This window comes from Podarcis raffonei, chromosome 9 (assembly GCF_027172205.1).
Source record: "Podarcis raffonei isolate rPodRaf1 chromosome 9, rPodRaf1.pri, whole genome shotgun sequence".
NCBI lineage: Eukaryota > Metazoa > Chordata > Lepidosauria > Squamata > Lacertidae > Podarcis > Podarcis raffonei.
In genome coordinates this window covers 65,644,496-65,671,352 of record NC_070610.1, presented here as the reverse complement: position 1 = coordinate 65,671,352, position 26,857 = coordinate 65,644,496, and the positions used below count along the sequence as shown (strand labels likewise).

At 44.7% G+C, this 26,857-nt stretch overlaps 1 protein-coding gene across 6 annotated transcripts in view; it reads left to right on the top strand.

Moving 5' to 3' along the window:
• The window catches only part of AFF1 (ALF transcription elongation factor 1), a 146,857-nt gene that overhangs the window by 44,541 nt on the left and 75,459 nt on the right, over positions 1 to 26,857 (top strand). For all 6 annotated transcript variants that reach the window (XM_053404126.1, XM_053404127.1, XM_053404125.1 and 3 more), the window contains 2 exons: positions 23,703 to 23,823; positions 24,623 to 25,519. In XM_053404126.1, the coding sequence (XP_053260101.1) occupies positions 23,703 to 23,823; positions 24,623 to 25,519 (1,018 nt within the window). The remainder of the gene's footprint in view (positions 1 to 23,702; positions 23,824 to 24,622; positions 25,520 to 26,857) is intronic.

Below are 26,857 nucleotides of genomic sequence, written 5' to 3'. Positions count from 1 at the left end.
AACGTATAGAGGGCCACAGCTTTCCCATTCTTACTCTAATGCATGGGTTGGGGGCAGAAGTAGCCTCCAGAACCTCTGGACTCTCCCTAAGCCAGACCCCCGCCACAAAAAAACCCTCTGCCTCTGATATGCACCTTCCTTGAATGCTTTTGACTGACTGGAATGGGTCTTTTTATCTCTGATAATGCCACTTGCTTCCTTGGATGGGAGAAGCAGCGTATGAGTATAGAGGCTATTTTACTATACAAAGATCAGATATGCATCCATTGCTTTACCTCCTTTTGGCCTTGACCCAGCACTGGCTCGTGGACCCCAAAAGGCTGTCCAGAAGCGAATCCGGCCCTTGGTCTGAAAACGGTTCCCCTCTCCTGCTCTAAATTCTTTTGGTGTCAGCAGTCAACACAGCACAGACTTGTACAAAAGCAACATAGCTACAGAAATGTTATTTTCATATTTCGTTGAGTGCCAACTTTCCTTTGTTCTTGCGTTTGGATTTCTCTGTATGCAATTAGGGGGTGTGGTGGATGTTCGCAGAGCATGACCCAAACTGAGTGCGGGCCAGAACTACGCAGAAGGAACTGAGCAGAAAACGAGGGAATGGAACTATATTGTGATTAAAATGTTGGACTGTGTTTTGATGCAAGAGTAGTCTTGTAATTTCTGAAATGCTACCCACTCAGGAAACTGAATTTGTATAAACAACGGTGGAGCCCAGAGGCCTTTCGGACAGGAAGCAAATGTTGATGTTCAGTATATTTATAGTTGCTTAAAAAGCTAGAAAGCAGTTGCAGCCAGAGGTAGGCTAACTAGATTGATCAGAACATGTCTGATCTGTTGCAGAAGAGATGTAGAGAGAGATAAAATGAATCATGTACACTTGGGAAGATTTATCTTACTCTTGCTTCATTTTTTCCTCTTAAAGGGGGGCATTACCTTCTAGCAGGAAGGCTATATTTCTCTTCCCCAGTATTCAAATTTCTCTGGGCACCAGGCACATTTTGCTACTGGCATGGGTCCAGTTGTGACTACGTGGAGATTTCTGGGTGCCAGGTTGACAACTGCAGTTTAAAATCCGCTGCCTTAGGTAAAGGGTAAAGGGACCCCTGACCATTAGGTCCAGTCATGAACGACTCTGGGGTTGCGGCGCTCATCTCACTTTATTGACCGAGGGAGCCGGCGTACAGCTTCCGGGTCATGTAGCCAGCATGACTAAGCCGCTTCTGGCGAACCAGAGCAGCACACGGAAACGCTGTTTACCTTTCCACCGGAGTGGTATTTATCTACTTGCACTTTGACGTGCTTTCGAACTGCTAGGTTGGCAGGAGCAGGGACCGAGCAACGGGAGCTCACCCTGTTGCGGGGATTCGAATCGCCAACCTTCTGATCGGCCAGTCCTAGGCTCTGTGGTTTAACCCACAGCGCCACCCAAGTTAATTCCATTTTCATTTCCACTGTGTGTGTTTATCCTTCTTGCATACTGGGACAAGTGAATTGTTGTAAGAACAAGCCACACTAAAGCAATATAGCTGAGATGATAGAGGGACCCCAAGCGTCAGCTAGTCGAACCCCCTGGCATATAGACATTTCGTTGTGGCGACTGTAACCTTGGTTTAAGGTGCTATTTGGTGCTTAGCTTATATATTTGAACTTCTAACACAGCTCCTCCTTTGTTTGATAGTAATAAGTTGAACTATTAACACCAAGAGGGACGTGGGTGGCGCTGTGGTCTAAACCACTGAGCCTCTTGGGCTTGCCAATCAGAAAGTTGGTGGTTCAAATCCACTCAACGGTGGTGAACTCCCGTAGCTCTGTTGGGTATGTTTATATTACCACTTATTCCACATCCAGTTTTCTAATCGGATTGAAGCTGGGTTGAAGGGGGGGAAATACCGTATTTTTCCGTGTATAAGATGCCACCATGTATAAGACGCCCCTTATTTTGGGGGGGGGCTCTGAATTAAGGAAACACCCCTCAGCACTACCCGTGTATAAGACGAACCCCAATTTCAAACCTATTTTTTGGGTAACCCCCCCCAGTCTTATACTTGGAAAAATATGGTACATCAAACAGCTGCAGTTGTCCAGAAACTGCAGGATCAATATGGATTGTGGCAAACATAATGTGAATACAGCGCAATAAATTAGCTGTGGGAGCCACTGGATGTAGAGCGGTAATGAGAGCATACGTTAAGACAGTGGCCACCTGTCATGGGTGCTTTAGCTGAGATCCCTGCATTGCAGGGGGTTTGGACTAGGTGACCCTCAGGGTCCCTTCCCTGGTTGGAGGGGCAGTACCCCATTGAGGTGCAATCCTGTGCATGTTTACTTGGAAGTAAATGCTCAGTGGGGCTTGCTCTCAAGGAATTGTGCTTAGCATTGCAGCCTTAGCCTTGTCTCAAACCTCAGACTAACGTAGTTCTCTCCCACAGAGCAACTGATAGATGTTATAAATGTTTGTCTGGTGTCTTTTACCTGTTCCAACCGTTTGCCTGAGTTAAATAGTGAGTTGTGTACAGAGTAAGTACCACACAGCATGTAACTTCTGGGCAGTAATTGCAGCATGCCAAAAATGCACACTTAACGTTTAAATAGTGCTTGTCAGTTGAAAAGGCCCTTGAAGTAAGATTTCATTGCAAAAGAAACCTGTTGTTTCACTCTCTTCCTGCTTATCTGCAATCTGAAAAAAACCCAAGCAATGGCTTGCTCTGGACTGTTAAGGTTGCGCAAGGGAAATTGAGGAGGGCGAGGGGTTATGAGCCGCGTGAATGTGTGCAACTGTGTAAAGGAAGAAGAGCAAACATTTAGTTTTGTGGGAGTCAATTGCACAAGCATCTTGCGCTTGGATGCATGCACGCTTTCTTTCCGAGGCACGCACGCAACCAAAAGCGGGTGAGTGTATGTTTGCACGTACTTATCTCCCTCTTTATTTAGGAGCTGTGCAGGAGATAACAGCTGTTCCCGGGTATGGGAAGAAGATGATTCCTTTCTTCTGCAACACCTGACCTGCCTGGAAGAGCAGTAAATAGGTGCCTTCACCTGTTTTGGTTCTGTTGCTGCTCTTAACTCTTGAAGCCGGTAAAAAAATGAGTGCTAAATTTTGAAGAGCTAGGAGGAGAAGTGCTTGTAGTCCTTGTTGTTGTTGTTTAGTCGTTTAGTCGTGTCCAACTCTTCGTGACCCCATGGACCAGAGCATGCCAGGCACTCCTGTCTTCCACTGCCTCCTGCAGTTTGGTCAAACTCATGTTGGTAGCTTCGAGAACACTGTCCAACCATCTCGTCCTCTGTCGTCCCCTTCTCCTTGTGCCCTCCATCTTTCCCAACATCAGGGTCTTTTCCAGGGAGTCTTCTCTTCTCATGAGGTGGCCAAAGTATTGGAGCCTCAGCTTCACGATCTGTCCTTCCAGTGAGCACTCAGGGCTGATTTCCTTCAGAATGGATAGGTTTGATCTTCTTCCATTCCATGGAACTCTCAAGTGTCTCCTCCAGCACAAAAATTCAAAAGCATCAATTGTAGTCCTTAGTGAACTTAATTAAAAAGGTATGGTGTGGTAGAGGTCTGTACTTTGGATTCAGCCAAAGCCTCAGTTCAGAACTGAACCAGGCCGATTTGAAGAGTGGGTAGCTGTTGGATTGAGAGTTGGATTGAAAAAGCACGGATCACGGATCGTTGAGGGTCAGGAGGAGGAAGAGGAGGAGGATGCTTTTAGTATTTATACCTTGCCCATCTGGTTGGGTTGCCCAGAGTGATGCAGTTCTCCCTCCTTGGAGGTTTCTAAGCAGAGGTTGAATGGCCACCTGTCATGGATGGCTTTGTTTTGGACTAGTTGAGCCTTGGGGTCCCTTCCAATTCTACGATTCTGTGAGCACGGAGTGCCAGGCAGGAAGAAGGAGAGGTGCCAGGTGGGAAGAAGAAACTGCAAAAAGGTCTAGGACAGCTGTGTTAAGGTCAGGGTGGGGTGCATGCCTTTAAGCCTGGAGTGCAGAGCTTTCCTTTCTGCCCAATGCCCCACCTCCTGAAGCGGCAATCCCACAGGGAAGCTCTTTACAAAGCAGCACCCCTCAGGATTGATCTCTCTTGGAGCAGCGTCTCCTTGTCCCACCCTCCACCTCACTGTATGTTGAATTAAAGGTAAAGGGACCCCTGACCATTAGGTCCAGTCATGACCGACTCTGGGGTTGCGGCGCTCATCTCGCTTTATTGGCCAAGGGAGCCAGCGTACAACTTCCGGGTCATGTGGCCAGCATAATTAAGCCGCTTCTGGCGAAACCAGAGCAGCACATGGAAACGCCGTTTACCTTCCCGCCAGAGTGGTACCTATTGATCTACTTGCACTTTGACATGCTTTCAAACTGCTAGGTTGGCAGGAGCAGGGACTGAGCAACGGGAGCTCACCCCGTCACAGTTATTCAAACTGCTGACCTTCTGATTGGCAAGCCCTAGGCTCAGTGGTTTAGACCACAGCGCCACCCGCGTCCTGTATGTTGAATTAGGGTTTCTTTAAAAACCTATTTAAGCATCAGCTCTCAGGTCCTCAGGTCGGCCTGATCTGGCAGTCCTGGACTAGAGCCACAGGTTGGTGGGCCTGTGCTAAAGCATACTAGAAATGTGTCTGAATTGCTGGCTGAATGCAGACCGTTCATTTGGGGAACTGGGTTTTGCAACTCAGTTAGCATACGTTGACTTTCGAAAATCCTGAATAGTTGTGTTTTGGAAGTGAAATGTTGGGTAGCAGTGTCTACATATGTGAGTTGCAAAGTAAAATTTCTGGATTTTGAGGAAACACATACCTTAAGGTTAACGTCTTTGGTCGAGCGTGAATCCACAGCACATGATAGCGGCTTTTTCCCTTTGCACTATGAATCTTTATTGCCCTGATGTAGCTAGGCCCACTTTATTTGATGGGTTTTGGTTACAAGTTGTGTATTAGATTAAAAAAACACACACAAGAAGGAGGACTAGAAAAAATAAAGAAAGGGAAAACTGTTCCTCAAGTGTGCCAACCATTAATGTATGTTGTAATTTAATGTGTTGAGGAACTGGAGCAATCCAGGGATAATAAAAAATATAAGAATCTACTGCTGTTATATAAATGAAATACAATGCAGTCTGCTTAAAAATATGCAAGAAGACCTGTCCTTAGCAAGCAGAATAAAATTCTAAAAATGTTTTTATTTGAGATTAAAATTGCTGTAATTTTTTGGGGGCGGTTTTTGCTCTCTCAGTTTAACTTATACACTCAGAGGTCTTGGTGGATAGCTCTGTTGAAGATATTGGCCCCGTGTGTTGCAGCTGTGAATAAGGAAAATTTCCTTGTTAGGGATCATTAGGAAAGAGATTAGTTGCTATACAAATCTGTGGGTGCAACAGCACTTTTAAATACTGTTTACAGTTCTGGTTGCCTGCCCTCAAAAATGATATTGTAGAACTAGGGTTCAGAAAAGGGCACTCAAAATGGTCAAGGGGATGGAGCAATTCCCCTGCAAGGAAAATTTCCAGCACATCAGGTTTTAGGGGTGGGGGAAAAGGTGGGGTGGGGCATGGTAGATGTATATAAGATCGTTCCCAGCATGGAGAAATTGGATAGAGAACAGTTTTTCTTCCTTTCCCACAATATTAGAATTTCATCCCAGTGAAACTGAAGATTCAGCACAGATTAAGGAAAGTCTGCATACAACACTGTAGTTGGAACTATGGAATTCTCTACTACAAATTGTATTGATGACCACCAACCTGGAGGGCCATCTACCATGGATACTTTAGGGGAGATTCCTGCATTGCAGAGGATTGGACTCGATGACTCTTGGGGTCTCTTCCATATCTACCATTCTAGGAAAAGAGGATTGGACAAATTCATGGGCTACCAGTGACTACCAGCCATGACGGTTATGTTTGCCTCCACTGTTGGAGGCGGTCTGCCTCTTTATACCAGTTTCCCTGGGAATCACAAGTGGTGAGAATGGCTGTTGTGTTCAGATTCTGCTTGTGGGAATCCCATAGGTATCTGCCTAACCCTCTATGAAAACGGGATGCTGAACTGGATTCGCCATTGGTTTGATCCAGCAGGCTCTTTTTGCATTCTTATCAGTGCCCAAGAAACTTCTTTTTAAAGTACCAACCATATATATTATTTTGTCTGATAATAATAAACAATAATAATAAATTTTATTTATACCCTGCCCTCCCCAGCCAAGACCGGGCTCAGGGCTGCTAATAGCCGTTATAAAAACAAATTAATTGAAATACAACTTAAAAACAAGATTAAAATATTAAAATACAGCCTCATTTCAATGCAAACTCAAATCAAACACTTTGGGGGGGGGGTATGAAAACGTCCAGTCTTCACCAAGGCTAACTTTCCAGACTGGTCACACATGGGCAAGAAAAAAGCCAGGGAACTCCCCAAATAGGAGTTGCATCACAGGAGGGGAAAGGAAAAAGGAAGAGGGGGATTGATGTAATGGTCTTAAGTCAAGGGGTTACCTTTTCATTCCGTCTCATAAGTATATGCCTTCAATATCTGAGACAGTTCCAAAATGCATTCATCGTAAATATTAACAGTTGCCACAATATCTATTTTCTTAACCCCCCCCCCCATTTATTTATTTTGTGTGTGTAGAATTTCAGCTCCCATGTAAAACAAGAGCAACAACCAAATGGGATACCTTCTCTGCTTTGTGTAATTATGTGTCTCATTTAATCCAGTATTTTCTATGGTGAAAGGATGTGGGGAGACAACAAGAGCTCTTTTATCAGCAGTGGCAAGGAACAGGAGGGCATTCTGTACTGAACATGTGTGAGATAACACCTATGTGTGAACTTGTGAGATAACACCTATGTTGACAGTGTAAAAATTTAGCTGATCCAAGTGGTGAGCTTCCCGACTGTACTTGAATAAGGATAGTTCGGGGGTGGGGGGTGGGAAGGCAACACATTTCGAAAGGCCTTGAGAAGAGATAGCATTTCTGAGAAAGGAGAAAGAGACTTTAAATGGAGATGCGAAGCACAGCGTAGATCTCCTTGCTTCTCCCAGGCCCGCTCCAGTGACATCTGGCCATGCAACATAATAAGTGGATTTGTCTGTAGTGGAGATGGTTCAGGCATGGAAGGTCCTCATTGCAAGGCAAACTTTCCTGTGGAGCTTGGGTCTGGCCATTGTGGGAGTCACTTGGGCAGGTTGTGCCTGAAAAGTCTCTTCCAAGGCTTCCCTCTGGGTGTGTGGAAGTAAATTGCTGGGAGTTGCATAACAGAAACCGAAGAGTTGTGTGCCACAGAAACCAAAGAGTTGTGTCCCACAGAGGGGGAAGTGTGTGTGTGTGTGTGTGTGTGTGTGTGTGTGTGTGTGTGTGTTGTGACCAGGCTTGTGTGGAGTGACATGTGTAGGCAGGCCTGTAGGACACAATAAGCCCTAGGAAAAGGGCGTGTATAGCTATGCAGACCAAGTTAGGTCTCTGTTCACTCGGGCAACATGGCCACTGCTTTGGTGAAGAATGCTGATGTGGGAAAGGACCCCCCACAAGGGTCCCCCAACCTGGGGCTCTCCAGATGTTTTGAACTATAACCCTCATCAGTTCCAGCCAGCACAACTGATGAGGCTGAGGGGAGTTGTGCTCCAAAACATATGGAGGGCCCTCAGGTTGGGGATGGCTGGCCTACATGATGCAGACTGCTTACATGGAAATGGGAGGCCCGTACGTTGCCTTGACAGTGTGGGAGCCAGCCGCAGGCAACCCTACATTAGTAAAAATAAATAAAAATACATAGCAAACTGAGGTTCTGCCCCCACCCTAACAAAAATCCTGGCTACGCCCATGGAAGCAGTCATCTCCTAAGTCAAATCACCTTTCTTCTTCCTAAGGAATACTAGCTTGGTGGGGCTAGACATAGTGCGAAGGATATTAGGCTTGCGCTGCAATATCGGCCTACAAAAATAGTTACGCTAAAAGTAACGTTTCAGAAGGTAGATGGTGTTGAGAATTCTACTTTGCCCAGAAAATTGCGATGGAGAGCATTTATGGAGAGCAAATGTTTGGTTTAGCTCTGCAGAGATCCAGGTTGAAATCCGTGCTTAGCAAATGCACCCCACTCTTAAGCTAAATTTGACTTGCCCAACCTATTTTACAGGACTGTTTTGAGGACAAAACGGAGATAACTCTGAACCCAAGGGTTGTTTTTGGAAAGGGGAAGTGCATATCAGATAAGCAATTTGCCTTATGTAGCAACTTTTGCAGAAACCAAAGTAAACTTTCGAAGTACACTTGTGCAACATCCAATTTAAATAGCTGTCTAAATAACTGCATTAGACCTGGAATTGTGAGGATATATATATATTAAAATCTTTTATTTATGTTTATTTGTGAAAGGCTTGCTGCTATCCAGAGGTAGATTGTCTTCGTGGTTTTCTCAGCAAAGGAATAAACTGGAGCTAGTATCTGAAACTGCTCTGCTGCGATTGCAGGGTGACAATTCACTGGGAAGTTTTCTGGTGCAGGTTTACACTGAAACAAATGGGGAGTTTCGGAAGAGGCCTGTCTCCATTCATTTTGGTGGAGTTTCCCCCCCTGAAATGAAATGTATCCTAGTTCAAAAAATTGTGTTGTGAGCCATTACATCCAAAAACATTCACACTTTGAGTGAACACAGGTTGTTTATTTAAATAGGATGTTTATGTTCTTTTTTTTTTTGCCTGGTTCACAGCAGTATCATTAAATAAACAGATTAAAACAATTAAAAAACAAAACCATAGCAGTTTTAATGAAAATCTGACTTGATCGATTCAGAACACCCTGCGAAATAAAGCTTTTCACTCTTATGTCTAAAACTAATAGCTGTGGGGCATGATGTCTCACATAAGGAATGAATTCCACATCCGTGGTACCACCATTAAAAAGGGTTCTATCTTGTATTATCACCATCCTGTACCTCTGACTCTGAAGGAGGAACGCAGGGCCTCCTTAGGTAATCTTAGATGGAAGGCCCGTGTGAGTTTCCTAGGTCCCAGACTTTTAAGGAAATCAGTTATGGGAATAATGTAGTTCTGGAGCTAAATACACGTACAAACAACTTTCCAATTGATTAGCCCGAAAGAAGGAAGAGGAAATGCTGGATCCGCAATTGCTGACAATTTAAAAAGAGTTGGCTAGATAAACTCAGATTTTGAGTGAGGAAAGATCAAATGTTCTCAAACATCCTAGGAGGCCACACTATTCCTTTAAAAAAAACAACTTATTGATAAATGCAATACTTACAGACACAAACCAGAACACTAAACAAACTTACTATACATAGATACATACACCTCTCAATTTAGATTACAAAAAAGAAAACAAACATACAGACATAAATTTTGACTTCCCTCCACCTATATGTGGCTTCCTTCGTTTCTTTTCTTCTTTTCGCTGTGTTATCAATGTTATTTTTGACTATCTTATACCCATTTCTTCTTAATTTTTTACTCTATAAGTTTCATTCATGGCATATTGATATATTAATACCGGAACAATGTTTTTTGATGTATTCCTTCAGGAGGCCACACTATTCCATGTGGGGTGTTCTAACAATTAGCAGAGTGCCCATAATTATAATTGTAGCGGAGTCTTGACAGATGAGTAGCTCCATGCCAAAGACTGGATGGATGCGGTTTGGACAGCTTAAAAAAAGGGAGCTTGTTATACCCAAATCAAATGAACTGTAATGACGTCAAGTGTCAGGTTTGCTGAAAGTTCAGCTGTCCTGGGTGGCTTGGGATGGAAAGATAAAAGGCCATAAATTAGTTCCATTGTTAAAGCCCAGTAAGACAATTTTCTGATTGCCTGGGGCGGAATAGCATTTGCCCACAGGCAAGTAGTAAAATCACCTGCCTACCTTCTTCCTAGCTAATGCAGTGCTGATTTCTGGAGTGGGAGAGACCACTGCACAGTTAACTGCTGCTGCCGCCCCCGCCGAGATTTCTGGCATGAAGAGGTGTCCCCTGCTCGCTCTCTGGCACTTTACAGCTTGGTGGGCATGCATGTCTTCCATAAAGCCAGGATGGATTAGCGCAGGTAGCCCAGTATTGTTTTGCCAGCCAGCAAAATTGCATTGCGCTCCCATTTTCAGGGCCAGAGAGCACCAGTGGGGTATCTTGGCTTGCCTCTTCTGTGTGGGAGACTGAGGTGGGCCAGCACTGGTTAGGGTAAATAGATCCTTCTGTGTTTCTGTGCTCTGCTAGAGCCAGTGTGGTGTAGTGGTTAAGAGTGGTGGACTCGTAATCTGGTGAACCGGGTTCGCGTCTCCGCTCCTCCACATGCAGCTGCTGGGTGATCTTGGGCTAGTCACACTTCTCTGAGGTCTCTCAGCCTCACTCACCTCACAGAGTGTTTGTTGTGGGGGAGGAAGGGAAAGGAGATTGTGAGCCGCTTTGAGACTCCTTAGGGTAGTGATAAAGCGGGATATCAAATCCAAACTCTTCTTCTTCTTGTGTCATTAGGGTGGGGTATCAGGTGGTTTTGGGAAATGTGCAGCTTTTGCATTTGCTAAGACGGTATACTCAAGAGCAATGATTTTCTCTTTCTAATGTGGCAGTCATTTGCCTAATGGAGAAAGTAAAGCCTGCTTCCTGTTGGAGTGGTGCTAAAACAGCCTAGAAGATCCAGTGGTTTGGCTTCTCCAGCTTTCAACTGTGTCCAAGATTGCAGTCTGCTTACATTAGCCCATAGAATTTGTGTGTGTGTGTGTGTGTGTGTGTGTGCCGTAATCTACATAGCCATGTCTTTTTATCTGATGCATCCCATCTCCTGCTGCATTTGATCATGCTAGATTGTTGCAAAACAAATCTGGCCCGGGCAGTGACTTTTATGTGTCTGCCACATACGCATTAAATTGTGACATCGAGAAACCTGATCAGCTTGCTTGCCTTTTCCTTCACTCCCTCTCCTTGCAAAGACTGGTTTGGCAGGACACACTGTTCTTTGGGAGAAGGAAAAATGATATTGTTGTGCATGCATGCATGGTTTTTAAACTGTTGGTTAGCGTGCATTTCTAGCAGGTGTCAAAACAGTAAATGAATGGGATTATATAATTGACCTTGTAGCTCCTGTTCCCAGTTACGTAAGATCTGGGAAAAGGCCTATAGGGCGTAAGTTATCATGTTAGGAACATAGGAAGCTGGTCCATGTAACTCATTACTGTCTAAACTGGCTGGCAGTGGCTCTACAGAATTTGCGGACCCATGCCAGTGCTACCTGAAGATGCCAGGGATTGGATGTTCTGCCACCAAGCTATGACATTTCCTATGCACAAGGAATATTCTGGCAGGCTATTGGCAGAATATTTTAAGGCAGCAGTTCTAAACCATGGTCTACAGTTTGCGAGCTTCATTCAGCTGGTCAGCGCCATGTCTGTAAAAATACAATTTAAAATCATATATCATCTAGGACAGAGCTTAAAGGTAAAGGGACCCTTGACTATTAGGTCCAGTCGTGACTGACTCTGGGGTTGCGGCGCTCATCTCGCTTTATTGGCCAAGGGAGCCGGTGTTTGTCCGCAGACAGTTTACCTTCCCGCTGGAGCGGTACCTATTTATCTACTTGCACTTTGTGCTTTCGAACTGCTAGGTTGGCAGGAGCAGGGACCGAACAACAGGAGCTCACTCCGTCGCGGGGATTCGAACCGCCAACCTTCTGATTGGCAAGTCCTAGGCTCTGTGGTTTAACCCACAGCGCCACTCAGGTCCCTTAGGACAGAGCTTACAACAGGCCAAAAAACCCCCCATTAAGTGATCAGCCCAAGACCCGTGGCAATTTTCAGGTGGTCAGTGGGCAATTCACATGGGTTCGCTGTTGGAAAACTGATGTGATTTGTCAGTGTATGTTTGTTGATCTGACCCCTAGCAAAGCAGTTCTTTTCTGTCATCTAGTGCAGAAAAGCCATGACAAAACTATGGAAGCAAAAGAGGAAGAAGTTCCAGGTGCCTTAACTTAAAATCTGTTCCAGGTTCAATGCATTTGGGAAGTAATTGTTCCTCAGGTGCTTGAAATAATTTCGGGTGGGTTTTAAAAATCTACCAGCTTCTGCAAGTGCACTCTTTTGAGGTTGGAGCTAGCAACCTCTTGCCAGTGTGTTCAACATTTTAAAGAAAGTGACTGTCATTCGAAAGTCTGAAAAGAGCATGGATCTGGAAAACTATCTTCAATACTTATTCCAGCAGGAGGTTTGTGTTACTGAATATGTTCACCAATTTGCTCAGTATCCTACATAATAGTGCTTTTTAAGGAAGTGTTGTTTCATGCATTTTTTGTTCTTTGACCATTTTTTCCAGGCGAGTGCGGAGCCTCTTTCTACTATTCCACCTTCCTTCTACTAACTCCACCTTTAAACATCCCTTTCACTTTCAAAGGAGTAGAACTTGTTTATTAATTCCAAGGCAGCAGGTTTTACAACCGACTTACTGGTCCCCCCAGGAAGACAAATTCCAGATAAACTTTCTGGCTTGTTTTTGTGAGTGACAGAAGGCAGCAATTCTGAAAAACAGGAAAGGGGGACTTGGGCTTTCAGGGGAGAGGTTTACAGTAAGCAAAATAAGATAAAGCAGAAATGCTGGCATTAGAAAGTTTTCTAGAATTTAAAAAAAAATCTAAAAAGCTTGCTGTGTTAGAATTACTTAAGACCTAAGGAAAAACTGGCCAGTTCAAAAGCATGCTCCAGTTTTCTCTGCAAAGTGGTGGCTATAGACAGGCGTCACGGAATGGGAAGACAGAAGCAGTAGGAAGGGGAAATTAAGATTTAGGCAATTTGGCGTTCTTCCTCTCTCCTCCCCTTCTTTTTTCTTAGAAAAATTGAACTGCATTGAAGATAAATTTGCAGCTCCTGCCATTCTGGCAGGGTTAATTATTTGGGGACAGGGTGGTCATGGCTGTAGTAACAAGTAGTCTGAGGTATGTGTTATCTTCTTTCTTGTGCTATCCTTGGATAATTACCCGCTACCCATCCTGAATTTGTTACGCTCATGCTCATCTTGTTTGTGCATAAAAGTCTAGGAGTGTGGAGGGGAACAAAACCTTGGCTACCTTACCTTGCTTAGCTCTATGGCTCTAGGCAACCTAAGGCCCAGGGGCCAGATCTGGCCCAATCGCCTTCTAAATCCGGCCCACGGACGGTCCGGGAATCAGCATGTTTTTACATAAGTAGAACGTGTCCTTTAAAATGCACCTCTGGGTTATTTGTGGGGCCTGCCTGGTGTTTTTACATGAGTAGAATCTGTGCTTTTATTTAAAATGCATCTCTGGGTTATTTGTGGGGCATAGGAATTCATTCATCATTATTATTATTTTTCAAAATATAATCCGGCCCCAGACAAGGTTTGAGGGACAGTGGACCGGCCCCCTGCTGAAAAAGTTTGCTGAGCCCTGTTAAGCCCTCCAGTTGATGGTGGACTACAAGACTCATCACCCCTGACTACTGGGCTTGCTGGTGGTGGGGGCAGATGGGAGTTTGAGTCCAACAGCATCTGGAGGGCCTCTGGTCCCAGCCTGGCAGCTGTTAAGGAAGGCTGCTGCAGACAAAGGTGGTATTTAGAGTTGACCTTCTCCTTTCCCCTCCCCTTCCAGCCTTCCTGTGACTCTTAACAGCTGTTAGGCCAGCAGAGACTTGGCAGGTGAAGCTTTTTTGCTAGGTCACTTACAGCATTTAAGGGGAGAGGAAGCCCTAGGGGTAGTGAGGTGAAGGCATCAACTCTGGTAAATATTTGATCTCCCCAACTCTCTTATCAAGCTGACTGTTTGCTGCAGATTTTTCTCCTTTGTTGTCTCATACCTTTGATGTGCTAATTAACCCTCCCAATTCGGCTCCATGCAAGCACATTCCATCCTTTGTATTCTTCCTGCTCTCTCTCTGTGTTTTTGTTTTTTAACAGCCCTGCCGAGATAAAATATATTTTGCTCTTGCTCTTTAACCATCTGACTGTTCCAACAAAAGATAATACTTGGAAGCCAGTTTGGGGAGTCGTCTCTCAATGCACTAGTGCCCTGGGGATGTCTTCCTTCTCACTACACTCCTTACCAAGAAGTCAGTCTTAATTTTAATCATTTTGCACTTGCAAAGAAAAGGAAGTTGGCATTGCCAGGATTCCCTTTCCTCCTTAACAGAGCCCCTCATCCTGTGATTGCATATCCTTTAGTAATGAGAATAGTAAATGCTACCTGCCTGTTGCAGAGTTTCATTCTACACACCTTCCCAGAGGGTTAAGTAGCAAGCTGATGAATTATTGAGTTGCTTTCAGATTTTTGTCTTCCTTGGGATTCTGGATGTTGAGAGGGGCCGGCTGCTGGTGGTCATGCAAGATCTCATCCAGATTACTTGCTGGTTTATAGGTCATTCCCTTATGCTATATTAGTTTAGATGTGGTAGTGACATGCTGAGTCTAGCCAATGTATTGTAGTCAGCTATGTTCTGGTATATTTTAAGATTAGGGTGCAAGGTGTCTTGCCCTTGTGAGCCAGTGTGGTGTAGTGGTTAAGAACGGTAGACTCATAATCTGGTGAACTGGGTTCGCTTCCCCGCTCCTCCACATGCAGCTGCTGGGTGACCTTGGGCCAGTCACACTTCTCTGAAGTCTCTCAGCCTCACTCACTTCACAGAGTGTTTGTTGTGGGGGAGGAAGGGAAAGGAGATTGTTAGCCGCTTTGAGACTCCTTAGGGTAGTGATAAAGCAGGATATCAGATCCAAACTCCTCTTCTTCTTGATGATATGCAAAGCCATAGAGGGAAATGTTTAAGAACGCAGGGATGGCAAGGAATGTTCATGTTTGTCCTAACAGGGAAGGCTCAGTCACAGGATGCTAACAAATCAAGCATTCTTGCAAGAGAAGCAGATGTCTACCTTGAACTGCTAGTTGGAAATCCTCATAAAAGGCCCAGGGCATGAAGGGATGTGTGTTGATGGTCAACCAGGAGTGTTGCAAAAGCAAAGAGAGTTGTGGTTTGGTGCACAGAGAACTGGAAGGGTTGTGCGTTTCACATCAGTATTAGGACACTGAGCCAATGCATTGGCTACCAGCTTTCATTGTTAGAAATTTTCCCATCCAGAATTTAGTGAGAAGCAGGACTGGGTGTGTGACTAATGTGATGATACATATCAATGGCTAGTTTTTATTGCTCTTAGAAAAGATAATCTTGATATTTTTTTTTATATATATGAAAAGGTAGGGGAAAAGCTCCACCCTTGTTCTTGGGAAACTTTAATCGCTCTCTTCTCATAGCAGGGAAGGTGTAGCTTTAATGAGAAAAGGGCTTTATTAAGTCTCTTGATTTTCTGCTGTTGTGTTAAAAGGAAATGTTCTTCCTTAATCTTTGGAAGGGAGAAATGGTTCATGTTCTAGAGCGGAAACACATTACCCATTTCTTACAGCTTCTTGTCCACCCTTTCCCCCTCCTGCAGCATAAAACTTAGCAGCTATCGCTTGTGATGTTCCTGTTTTAAATGAATAATGCGCTTAATGTGTCGCAAACGAGACATTTGTGTCAAGAGGCGATTTGGGCCAGTGGAATAAAGGAAGTTTTAGTATGGTGGGCATTCTACACGAGGCTCCTTTTTCCAGAAAACTTCACAGCCTGAACGTGTCAGAAAGTACATTGTTTGGGTCACTTCAGCTGATGCTAGTTTTAGAAACGGCAATATGAGCAAACTTGAAGCAGGTGAAAAGCAGTAGCAAATAGCAGTCACCTGTCACTGTTGAGTTTGCAATCCTGTTTGCACTTCACCTGGGAGTAAGTCCAATTGAACTTGTCATGTAACCGGGGGGGGGGGGGGAGAATTTATTGTAAACCACTCATTTCTAAGCACTTTATCATCCATATCCTCAAATTTTTTATTGTTGTCGTTTCTATTGAAATTAATGTGAACTACTTTGGACATAGCTTATACTGAAAGCTCCATATAAATATTTTAGTAAATGCAAAAATAAAATAAAAAAACTGTGTGCCAGGTTGGATGGTAATGGAAATGATATTCTCGTCATTAAAACATAATACATTGAAGCATTCCAGTGCTGTACTGCTTTTAATGCCTACACAGTTCAGTCTTTTTGAATATCATCAGTTTCAGTGCTTGAGTCCAGCACTAATTTTACTGAAAGGTATCCTTAAATAATTTTTTTGCTTGGGTTATGCCCAGCCTATGTAATAGTATCAACTTCTATATTCACATCCGTGTTGCAGCTTCAGTATGTTAATATAGAATGAAAAAATGCTGTCACAAATGTTTGAACAAGAAAGGCTGGTTTCCTTTGACGTTTAGGAAATCTTACACATTTTTTGGGAATTTACCCCCCCTCCTCAGCAGAGGCTTAGAAAACTTTGAAATGAATAGGATCAGATGTATCATGTTTGCTTTGCTTTTAGTAAGCAAAATGAAAATGAGATATATACACCTTGTTAATTTTGTGTATTTTAACATAGTTTACTGAAATATTTAATAGTTAAGTTTTTCTTCCCTGAAATACACTTATTGTGGTTTAATGCAATCACACTTTTTTTTAGTTTGGGTTTTACTCTCACTTGCCAGTTACATAGAATTAGAATTTTAAGTTGGTGTTGATTTGACCTGCAGCTAATGTTATGAAATCACCTGACTATTTATAAATAAAATAATAACAAAAGAAAAAATAGTTATTTGCATTGGATGCCATGCTTCGCAAAAGGCATGTTTAAAACCAGTCCGTGTATTTTCATGGACTATAATTGAATCTGTCTTAATCTGAAATGAAACCATCCCAATACTCTCCCCCCCCCCCATATTCATGTTTAGTTATGCATATTCTTTTGGTTTCATTTTCCTCCTTCTCTGTTCCCTGTTCCTGTTTGCAAATATACTGTGTGTTGGTTTAGAATACTGGCACTTCCTAGGAGGTGTCACCTGAAAAAAGTTAATTTCAACATTGCAACTGCTCAGTTTGGTGTTGATTTGATTCGTCTCCATTAAGTTACTAATGCTTTTTTAATGGAATGGTGCATTTTTAGAAATAGAAAGCTCCGTCTAAGGGGGAAAGTAGTGGGAAGTTTTCCTCCTGGAAGAATTCCTTTTCCCCTGCATCCTGTTAGCCAGCTTCATCAGTTCATATGACCAGGGTTTGGATGAATCTGCAAAATGATCACTTCCGATAAAATTTTCATATTGTAGCGAGTTAGAGGTGTTTAATTAATTAAGCTTGTGTTGAAAACCATGTGTCAGACTATCCAGGAATTGGAATCTAAGGAAGCATAGTGTATATTCTAAGCATCTGTAAAAGCTAATTGGTTTTAGGCACATTTCCTGGGTTGTGTATTGGACATGGTAATCCTAGCCAAATCAACAAGTGTTAATGAAGTGAGACAAACTTTATTTGTGAGGTGATCAGGAGTTCCAAGCATCAAAGGAAAACGGTGCTAGGATACAAATGAATTGAGCCCTCATGAAGATGAAGGACTTAAGTTTAGGAAGTGTGATGTAACCAGGAAGCAGAGAGGAAAAGTTGCCCCACAGAGCAATAGAGGCTGCAGAGAAAGGATGCTGAAACTGCTACTATGGAATAAGCTGGCATCCTTTGGGGTGCTGTTGTGGTGACCCCTTCCTTTCTAGGCTCCAGTTTTCTGTGAGTGTAAATAAACCATACATCATAAAGACACCACAAACTCCGCTGTGCCTTATTGTCCCGAAGGAAACACAGACCCTGAATAGGCGCCTGGGATGCCCAAAGTCTTGCTCACGACTCAGCAGAGACTGGGCTGGCACGTAACCATACCTATCCCCTTCAGTTGCCGTTACAGTGGTACCTCAGGTTACATACACTTCAGGTTACAGACTCCGCTAACCCAGAAATAGTGCTTCAGGTTGAGAACTTTGCTTCAGGATGAGAACAGAAATCTTGTTCCGGCGGTGCGGCGGCAGCAGGAGGCCCCATTAGCTAAAGTGCTTCAGGTTAAGAACAGTTTCAGGTTAAGTATGGACCTCCGGAACGAATTAAGTACTTAACCTGAGGTACCACTGTATATGTTTAATAGATTAAATTCAATTTTTTGATTCAGCGATCACTCAGCGGAATATAATGATAGCAAAGGATTTCAAAGGCTTACGAATTATAGAAATTCTGTTACTGTAGTTTTTTCAGGCTGCATCTTGTTTTGGGTATTGGTTTGTTTGTTTGTTTTGGATTGGTCTGGGCGAGGTGGGGGGGGGGAGAAAGAGAGAAGTAACTGCCTTTCTGCCATTTTTAATGCGCCCTAAATGCAGGAAGGTGAAATTAACTCGTAGTGCAGAAACTCAGACCCGAGCGGTTTAAAGGCCATTATATTTGGGTCAGCGGAACAGCTAGTGAGCAAAAGCAATGGCTTCCTTTAGAGAGAAACCCCTGCTAATAAAACGAATATGCAAGCTTTCTCCAGCGCACTAAACTCAGGCACAAGGGGAAAGGAGGAAGGTAGATGTTGCTGGTCAACAACTTCTCTTTATGTTTAAGAACTGTAAAGCAAGCAGCCTCCCTGCATGTGATAAATGGATGGATCTAGCTAAGTCAGTGGTCTGGGCTTGCCGTTGCCATGGCAGCAGCAGAGCTTCTGTTTCCCAATAACACGCCAGCAACTAACTTGCTTTGTCACAACACAAGCGTGATGATTCCAGAGGCCTCTGCGTTTCTGCTCCTGTGCAGCATCGCTGCCACCTTAAGTTTCTTAACTCTTTCCATTCCTCTTTAAAGCAGTGACTTGGCAGTGGGAAAAGGGGGAGTTTCCTGGTGTGGGAACCTCTTGAACTTAAGTGCAGCAAGAGCTGTGGCTACGCTTGAGCAGGATAAATACGTCAGGGGAAAACTTCCAAATTTTTCCTATTCCCACCGCAGCTGCGTGGAAGGCAAAAGACGCAGGTGTCGGCGGCATAGCTTACAGCCTCCATCTTGCAGTGGAGGGAGTGCAGGGCTTCTCGGCAGGGAGGAAAAGGAGGACCGGATCAAAACTGGATGCAAGGCCAGTCAGTGAAGTATTGATAGGAAGGGACCGAGCAGTCCAGTGCGGGGAATGGGGCGAAAGGGGGAGGTGGTTGTTAGGTCTAGACCTTGCCTGGTGCGTTCTGCAAATTGTAGCTTCTGCTGTCAGTGTAACATTGCCAATTTGCGATTCTGAGAGGGAAGCTGAGCTTTCAACCTGAGCAGCTACACTCCTGTCAGCACCACCCTAGTTACATTACTGTTATGTTTCCCCGATTGAAAACCAGGTGTAAAGGCCCTTTTCATTGTTGTTTATCCGTTTAGTCGTGTTCGACTCTTCGTGACCCCATGGACCAGAGCACGCCAGGCACTCCTGTCTTCCACTGCCTCCTGCGGTTTGGCCAAACTCATGTTGGTAGTTTCGAGAACACTGTCCAACCATCTCGTCCCCTGTCGTCCCCTTCTTCTTGTGCCCTCCATCTTTCCCAACATCAGGGTCTTTTCCAGGGAGTCTTCTCTTCTCATGAGGTGGCCAAAGTACTGGAGCCTCAGCTTCAGGATCTGTCCTTCCAGTGAGCACTCAGGGCTGATTTCCTTAAGAATGGAGAGGTTTGATCTTCTTGCAGTCCATGGGACTCCAGCACCATAATTCAAAAGCATCAATTCTTTGGCGATCAGCCTTCTTTATGGTCCAGCTCTCACTTCCATACATCACTGCTGGGAAAACCATAGCTTTAACTATACGGACCTTTGTTGGCAAGGTGATGTCTCTGCTTTTTAAGATGTCTCTGCTTTTTAAGATGTTTTTAAGATGCTTTTCATTAGCTTTCCCTTATTACCGCACCATAGCTCCTCAGTAAGGAGGAAGTGATTGGGCCCACGCAAACCACCACTCTTAACCCACAGTATATTGCACTTCCACCCCACAATAACACTTTTGTATGATTTCACTGCTTGTGCTGTGAAACAAGTCATTCATCCGAGTTACGGTCGTGGGGTGCCTCCAAACGAAAACAAGAAACATGCCTTTCCCCCAAGACCACATTTCCTTGCGCTTGATTATTAATTCAAAATGCCTGACATTCTTAAGCAGAATCCAGTTTTGTTGACTTTCACCATGGGTTTGGAGAGTCGAATTTCATCCTTCCGTGGGCCGTAGGCAGGCATAGCTCTGTGTTTGCTCCACATATGCTAAAATTGGAATGATGCTGAGAAGTCTATAATGTGACACGCACACCCCCAGCATTTCTTGTGAGCCAGTTTGGTGCCATGCATAGAAGGCTGGATGTAGGTCTGAGGAACAGAGGCTCAAATTTGGAGCCCTAAGACACGGGTTGTCAACCTGATCCCTACCGCCCACTAGTGGGCAATTCAGGATTCTAGGTGGGCGGTAGGGGGTTCTACGGCACAAGCTGAATCCACCTTCCATCGAGCACTGGTGGGCGGTAAGGAAATTTTAGCATCCAGAAATATGCATTTGTGGGTGGTAGGTATAAAAAGGGTAAAGGGGACCCCTGACTATTAGGTCCGGTCGTGACCTACTCGGGTTGCGGCGCTTATCTCGCTTTACTGGCTGAGGAAGCTGGCGTACAGCTTCCGGGTCATGTGACCAGCATGACTAAGCTGCTTCTGGCGAACCAGAGCAGCGCACGGAAATGCCGTTTACCTTCCCGCCGGAGCGGTACCTATTTATCTACTTGCACTTTGACGTGCTTTCGAACTGCTAGGTTGGCAGGAGCAGGGACTGAGCAACGGGAGCTCACCCCGTTGCGGGGATTTGAACCGCCGACCTTCCGATCGGCAAGTCCTAGGTTCTGTGGTTTAACCCACAGCGCCACCCGCATCCCTAAAATGGTAGATTACCCCTGCCCTAAGAGGATCTCTGGCTCTTTCCTTTTTCCCAACCTAACCTAGCTCGTAGAGTGGTTAGGTGGCTGAGCCATCAGCCAGAGTGCTAGAAGAGGAAAGGGATCAAAATATGATACATGAATGAGCGAGGGTGGTGCTGTGGTCTAAACCACCAAGCCTCTTGGGCTTGCCGATCAGAAGGTTGGCGGTTTGAATCCCCGCAATGGGGTGAGCTCCCGTTGCTCTGCCAACCCAGCAGTTTGAAAGCACACCAGTGCAAATAAATAGGTACCACTGCGGCAGGAAGATAAACGGCATTTATGGGCTCTTTGGTTTCCGTCACAGTGTCCTGTTGCGCCAGAAGCGGTTCAGTCATGCTGGCCACATGACCCGGAAAGCTGTGTGTGAACAAATGCTGCCTTCCTCGGCCTGAAAACGAGATGAGCACCACAACCCCATAGTCCCCTTTCACTGGACTTAACCGTCCAGGGGTCCTTTACCCTTTTTTTTTTTTTTTTAACATGAATGAGATACCTGCCACTTACCCAAACAAGCAATATATCTACCAGTCCAAGAAGCAACTTATATTCTACCCCTGCTTTGCAATTTCCCCAAGGAACACGCAGGAAAGTGTTTTCAAGACAAAAGCAAACAAAGGCTTTAACACCACAGTAGAAATCTGGGGGTGGGGGAACTTAATGGGTGTCCAAATATAGGGAATTTCAGAACCTGGTTTCAGCCACTGAGTTGGTCCTGTTCTGCGTACCCAGCTTCCTAATCTCTGAAGACCTCTAAGGGAAGAGCTCAGGCTGGTACATTTAAAAATAGTGATTACTTGAGGGGCAGTGTGGCCTAGTGAGTGAAGACTTGGACATAGACTGGGAAGATGCAGGTTCAAATCTCTGCTCATCCACAAAGCTTAGACCCAGGCCCGTTCACTGTCCCTCAGTCTGCCCAAGAGCAGGTTGCATAGATTCTATGAGATTTTCATAGGCTTGGCATTGTTAGGTGGGGCATCTCCCCAGGGCTAGCTGGAAGAATGGTGGGAATAAAATTTTAATTTAAAATAAGCCAGTCTGGTGGAAGAATAATGTTTTTATTTCAACAAAGCTGTTAAGCCTCTGTCTGTGTGTTACCTGAAGGGAAAAAAATCCAGGCATTTTGTTGAAACTCATTGTGCAAATCTCCAAACAGAGAGGTGCAGGAGATGATTCAAATTGGTGGCGGCCGCTTGGTGAGACAAATCTATATGGGCTGATGACAGAGCAGAGCAGCCCTCCAAGAAGGCCTGCTTAAAACCCACTGAAATGAATGGGACTGGTGTGGAAGCATTTTCTGCTGAATTGCATTAATAGCTGGGGTATGCAAGGCAGAAGAATGGTACAGGGGCTCTGCGGCGATGCATTGCCAGATATTTTACATAACACTGTTGTCCTCTGGCAAATGCACATCTGCCTTCTCAGCTTTGTGTTGATAAGAGAATAATAACAGTTGTTTTAGAGGCCCTGGTTCACACGTAGCGGTTGTTCCGAACAAATCAACATTCTGCGGCCTTTTCCATGAGCTTTCTTACACATAAAGTCATTGAAAAGACAGTGGTTTCTTTCCCTTGTTCCCAGTGCATGACTGGGTGTCATAACACTCCCAAATTTCAGTCCAAGCGTGAAAGCCAAAAAGTGGCTTCTTCTTGGGAAAATGGATTTGCTGCAGTTTTCACAATCTCAGCAAGAAGAGGGCTGATGGGGGGGCGGGGGCAGGCGGTAGCAGTGTGTGTGTGTGTGTGTGTGTGTGTGTGTGTGTGTGAAGATGGGACAAGAAATAATGGACTTAAGTGGGCAGGCAAGGGTAGCCCCTGCTGTTTCTCAGGCGTATCTATAGGGAACATACGAAGCTGTCTTGCACTGAGTCAGACCATTGTTCCATTTAGCTCTTGTCTACACTGACTGACAGCGAGTGGTTTTCTAGGGCTTTGGCCAGAGCATGTTCCCATTCCCAGGATCCCTGTGGGAAGGTAGACACTGGGGAAAGAAATCCTTCCATGCATGAGAACAATTAGCAAGTGGAACAAACCTGTGCAGGGAGGCTGTGGAAACCTCGTAATTTGAAGCATTTGAGGAAAGGTTGGAGCAGCACTTGATGATTGGGGTCATTTTGGCTGCAATGAATTAGCAGAACGGTATGTGCTTCATAACATGCAACACAAAGCCACAAATTTCAACCTCATGGTGATCTCTTGAGATGTATTTTTTAAAGGAAGCAGAAGTAGGCCTGATGAAATCTCTATAAAGGCAGCTGTTTGGGTTTCAAGAGGTGTCTCATCAGTGCCCCCCATTGCATGGCTTATTATTACTATTTCAGCTCCCCCACTCTCATGGCGACCTGTGTTACACATATTATGCTAAGGACTAAGCCATCTATAGCTCTGGTAAACAACTACTTTTTAACTTCTTATCTACTGGGTTACTCCTCTGCAAGCCAAGAAACAAGGCCAATGGGAGTTGCCTGTCCCTAATCTCTTGGGTCCATGGAGTATCTGGACTAAAGAACATGATGACTAGGGTGTGCGAACCACCTCCTCAGTACTTCTGTAAAGGCCACATCAGTGTGGACCTTGGAAAAGTCTTTTTTTTTGTGTGTGTGTGTATACAAAAGGTTTGCTAGAGTATTTTCTTGTTCAGACTTTTTATGCAAGCATGTCTTGCTTTCCTTGAGTCTCCCCAGCATGCCTGCAGGCATGTATCTATGCGCTGTGTTGTCCAACTATGTTGTCTGCTTAGCTGCTGAGCGCAAGGTCCCTGCTTGGTTTAATTACCTACCTGCCTTTCGCAATTCTAGAAAGCCCTTATTGGCTTGAGGAGGTACTTTGTTAATTGCAGAAGCATAGCCTAGGTAGTAATTTCCCCTCTTTCTCTCTCTGCCCACAGCTTGTACAATGAAGAGAGAAATTTGCTCCGCATCCAAGCAAAAGAGAGGAGGAATCAGGAAGCTCTCCAGGAGAAAGAATCATTCCCTGCTGATATCCCTCTCTTTGGAGAACCTTACAAGGTATCTGCACAGTCTCACATTGCACAGTAGGATTTACAGCAGGGAGTTGTTGCATTTACAGATTGAGTCTTTGGCCTCTTTGCCCTGCCTAATGCGTTTCTGCTGTCTCCAGGGCAGTGGCTGTGGGGTTCTTGCCAATTCAAGGAAACCACAGACTCTTATCTCTGTACCTTCAGCTTTCTTTCAGAAGCAAGCCTCTCTTGCTTGTGGGGATGTAAATAAAAATGTGCAGAAAAAAATTGATCAGCAAGAAGTGAACCTGAGAGGGCCCATAGCACAATGCGAGACCATGTGCTTTGAGTGCAGAAGATCCCAGATTCAATGCCTGGCTTTCCTGCTTTAAAGAACTCATGTTGCAGGGCTTAGCAAGACCTCTGTGTGTTTTACTGGGGAATTGCTACCAGAAAACGCTGGGCTAGCAGTCTCACTCTAGCTGTAAGAGAGCTTCAGCTTTTCAGTGATGTGGTCATTTGAGTATAAAAGCAGAGGCATGACTTAAAAAGAAAAAACTTGGACAACTGACACTTAGTTTTTTTAAAATTGTACATAATATTTTATTGCGATTATAGGTATCAAGCTACTTGAATTAGGTTTCTGTTAACCTGTGTTGTCCCACACTCTTCAGTTCACCTTTTGGTTAGCACCACATAAGCAGAAATGCCTTTCTGTGACCCTGGTTCTCTCATTGCATAGTAGCAAAATCTGCTAAGGAGTGAGGACATCCTCAGTGAACTGAGGGGGGCGGGAATGGTTTAATTTCACCTCTTCCATTTCGCGGTTGTTTTCCTCCCCGTTTCAGAACAACAAAGCAGATGAGCTATCCAGCCGGATTCAGAAGATGTTTGGCAATTACGAAGAGATGAAGGAGCTTATCGCCATCAAGTCTCAGCAAGATTTCATAGGGGTCCCCACAAGCGTCATGTCTCTGATCCCTCAGCGCAAGCCAGATCGTCCACTCTTGCCTGAAAAGACCAGCAGTGTGGTACCCGCCTCATTCCAGAATGGTAGCCATCACCGCAAGCCCTTGGGACCCATTGCTTCGGGTGCTCCGTCTGCGGGCAACTCTCTGCACCACCAAAAAATTCACTCAAGGATAGAACTGGCCTCACAAAGCGGTGGGCTGCCCAGCAACCAGAGGCGAAGTCAGGAGCAGACCCGCAAGACTCAAGAAGTCCAGAACAGCAGAAGCCAGAAGAAGAATGAAAGATGCATTGAAGAAGCCCGCAAGCTGCAGCCCTCCCTTTTGGAACTTTCTCCCTTGCTGTCCTCGCTGTCTTCCCCTGTAGCTCCCTTGTCGCCTCTACATTCCAGCCAACGTGTCAATTCCAGGTCTCTCGGCAGCATCAACAAAAACCACGGGCAGAATAGCTCCCCTTCTCTGGAGCTGGTGGCTGGAACACGTGAGAATGAAACCCAGGACAGCTTGAGTGCTCCTGTAGCCGTTGCTGCCCAGCCTTCCTCCCAGACTTTCCCCGGATCGTTGTCATCAAAAACCAGTGCAATACAGCAGAAACCGACTGCCTACGTGAGGCCAATGGATGGTCAAGATCAAGCTCCGGACGAGTCGCCGGAGCTCAAGCCACTTCCGGAGGAATACCACGAACAGTCCTACGGGAAAATAGCAAACGTGAAAACAAACGTCAAGCCCAATTTGCCCAGCTTGCCCAAATTGAAAATACCTGTTGAAGCGACTGAGGTTAGTGGAATTGCTGCTCTTTGTTTTGGTTTTACTTTGGTGCAGTAAAGTGATTTATTCATACTTACTTGTTTTGGTTTAGGGCGATCCATAATAATAATTAGGTTTAACCAATATACAGTGGTACCTCAGGTTACATACGCTTCAGGTTACAGACTCTGCTAACCCAGATATAGTGCTTCAGGTTAAGAACTTTGCTTCAGGATAAGAACAGAAATCGGGCTCTGGTGGCGCGGCAGCAGCAGGAGGCCCCATTAGCTAAAGTGGTGCTTCAGGTTAAGAACAGTTTCAGGTTAAGAACGGACCTCCGGAACGAATTAAGTACTTAACCCGAGGTACCACTGTACAGTACAATCATTAAAGCTGAACTTGCTGCAGAGAAGCCAACTTTTAATAGAATATTGTGGGCTGAGAAGCTACTCAATGCTAGGAATGGACAATCGCCCTCCCATTCACAGCAAAAGTGGAACAAAGCTTTTTTAAAAAAAAGTTCAAGCAAACACTCCAACACCCCTCTGCAGCTGCTACTTCCCCCTAGCTCAAGGACCCAAAAATGTCAGGATAGGTGGAGACATCAGCAGCTGGTGCTTCAAGTTCCTGGCAATAGCATATCTTGCCATCAGGAACTGGGACTGCCAAGTCCCATAATTACCAGTGAGAATCTGAAGCTTTCTGTGCATCCTTTCTGGCACTGGTTTTGGGATCTGTAGGAAAGGACACGTGCCTGGGGAATTGGAATGTTTGCTTCTTCTGCCTCATCTAAAAAGTACTTTGTTAGACCTTTCAGACAGGGGAAAGGTGATGGCAAAGGGGGTTGAGCCGATCTGAGGTGCGTGCTGCCTCTTTCAATTATGCCTGCCAGAATGAGAAAGGTGTAGCTGGCCCTGTTCAACAGCTGTTAAACACCTGGTTGTGCAGGGTTGTTAAAAGCAGTTCAAGGATAGACTTTAGACAAAAGCGATATGGATTCAGGTGGTGTTTTGTGTGTGGGTGTTGGCTTTTATTGCCTGTGTTTGTTTATTGGAGGAGGGGACAATTTTGGTAACCAATAATAACTGACAGATACCACAATCAGGTGGTTGGAATTATTATGTATTGATTAATCCGGAGTGAAACTGTTAAGCGGAGCCAAAGGGGGGAAACCTGCATGGATATTTATTGCTACAAGGCTAAATATTTCTGTTCTTGTTTTTTATGCGTGTGAGTTTGTTTAGATAACTTTATAAACTTTGATTCGAGAATTAAACCACCCGAAGCAGCAAACATAGCAAATTAAAAGCATAATAAAACAAGCTGCCGAAGCAGCATAGAAAAATTACAGAATCAAAACTAAGAACA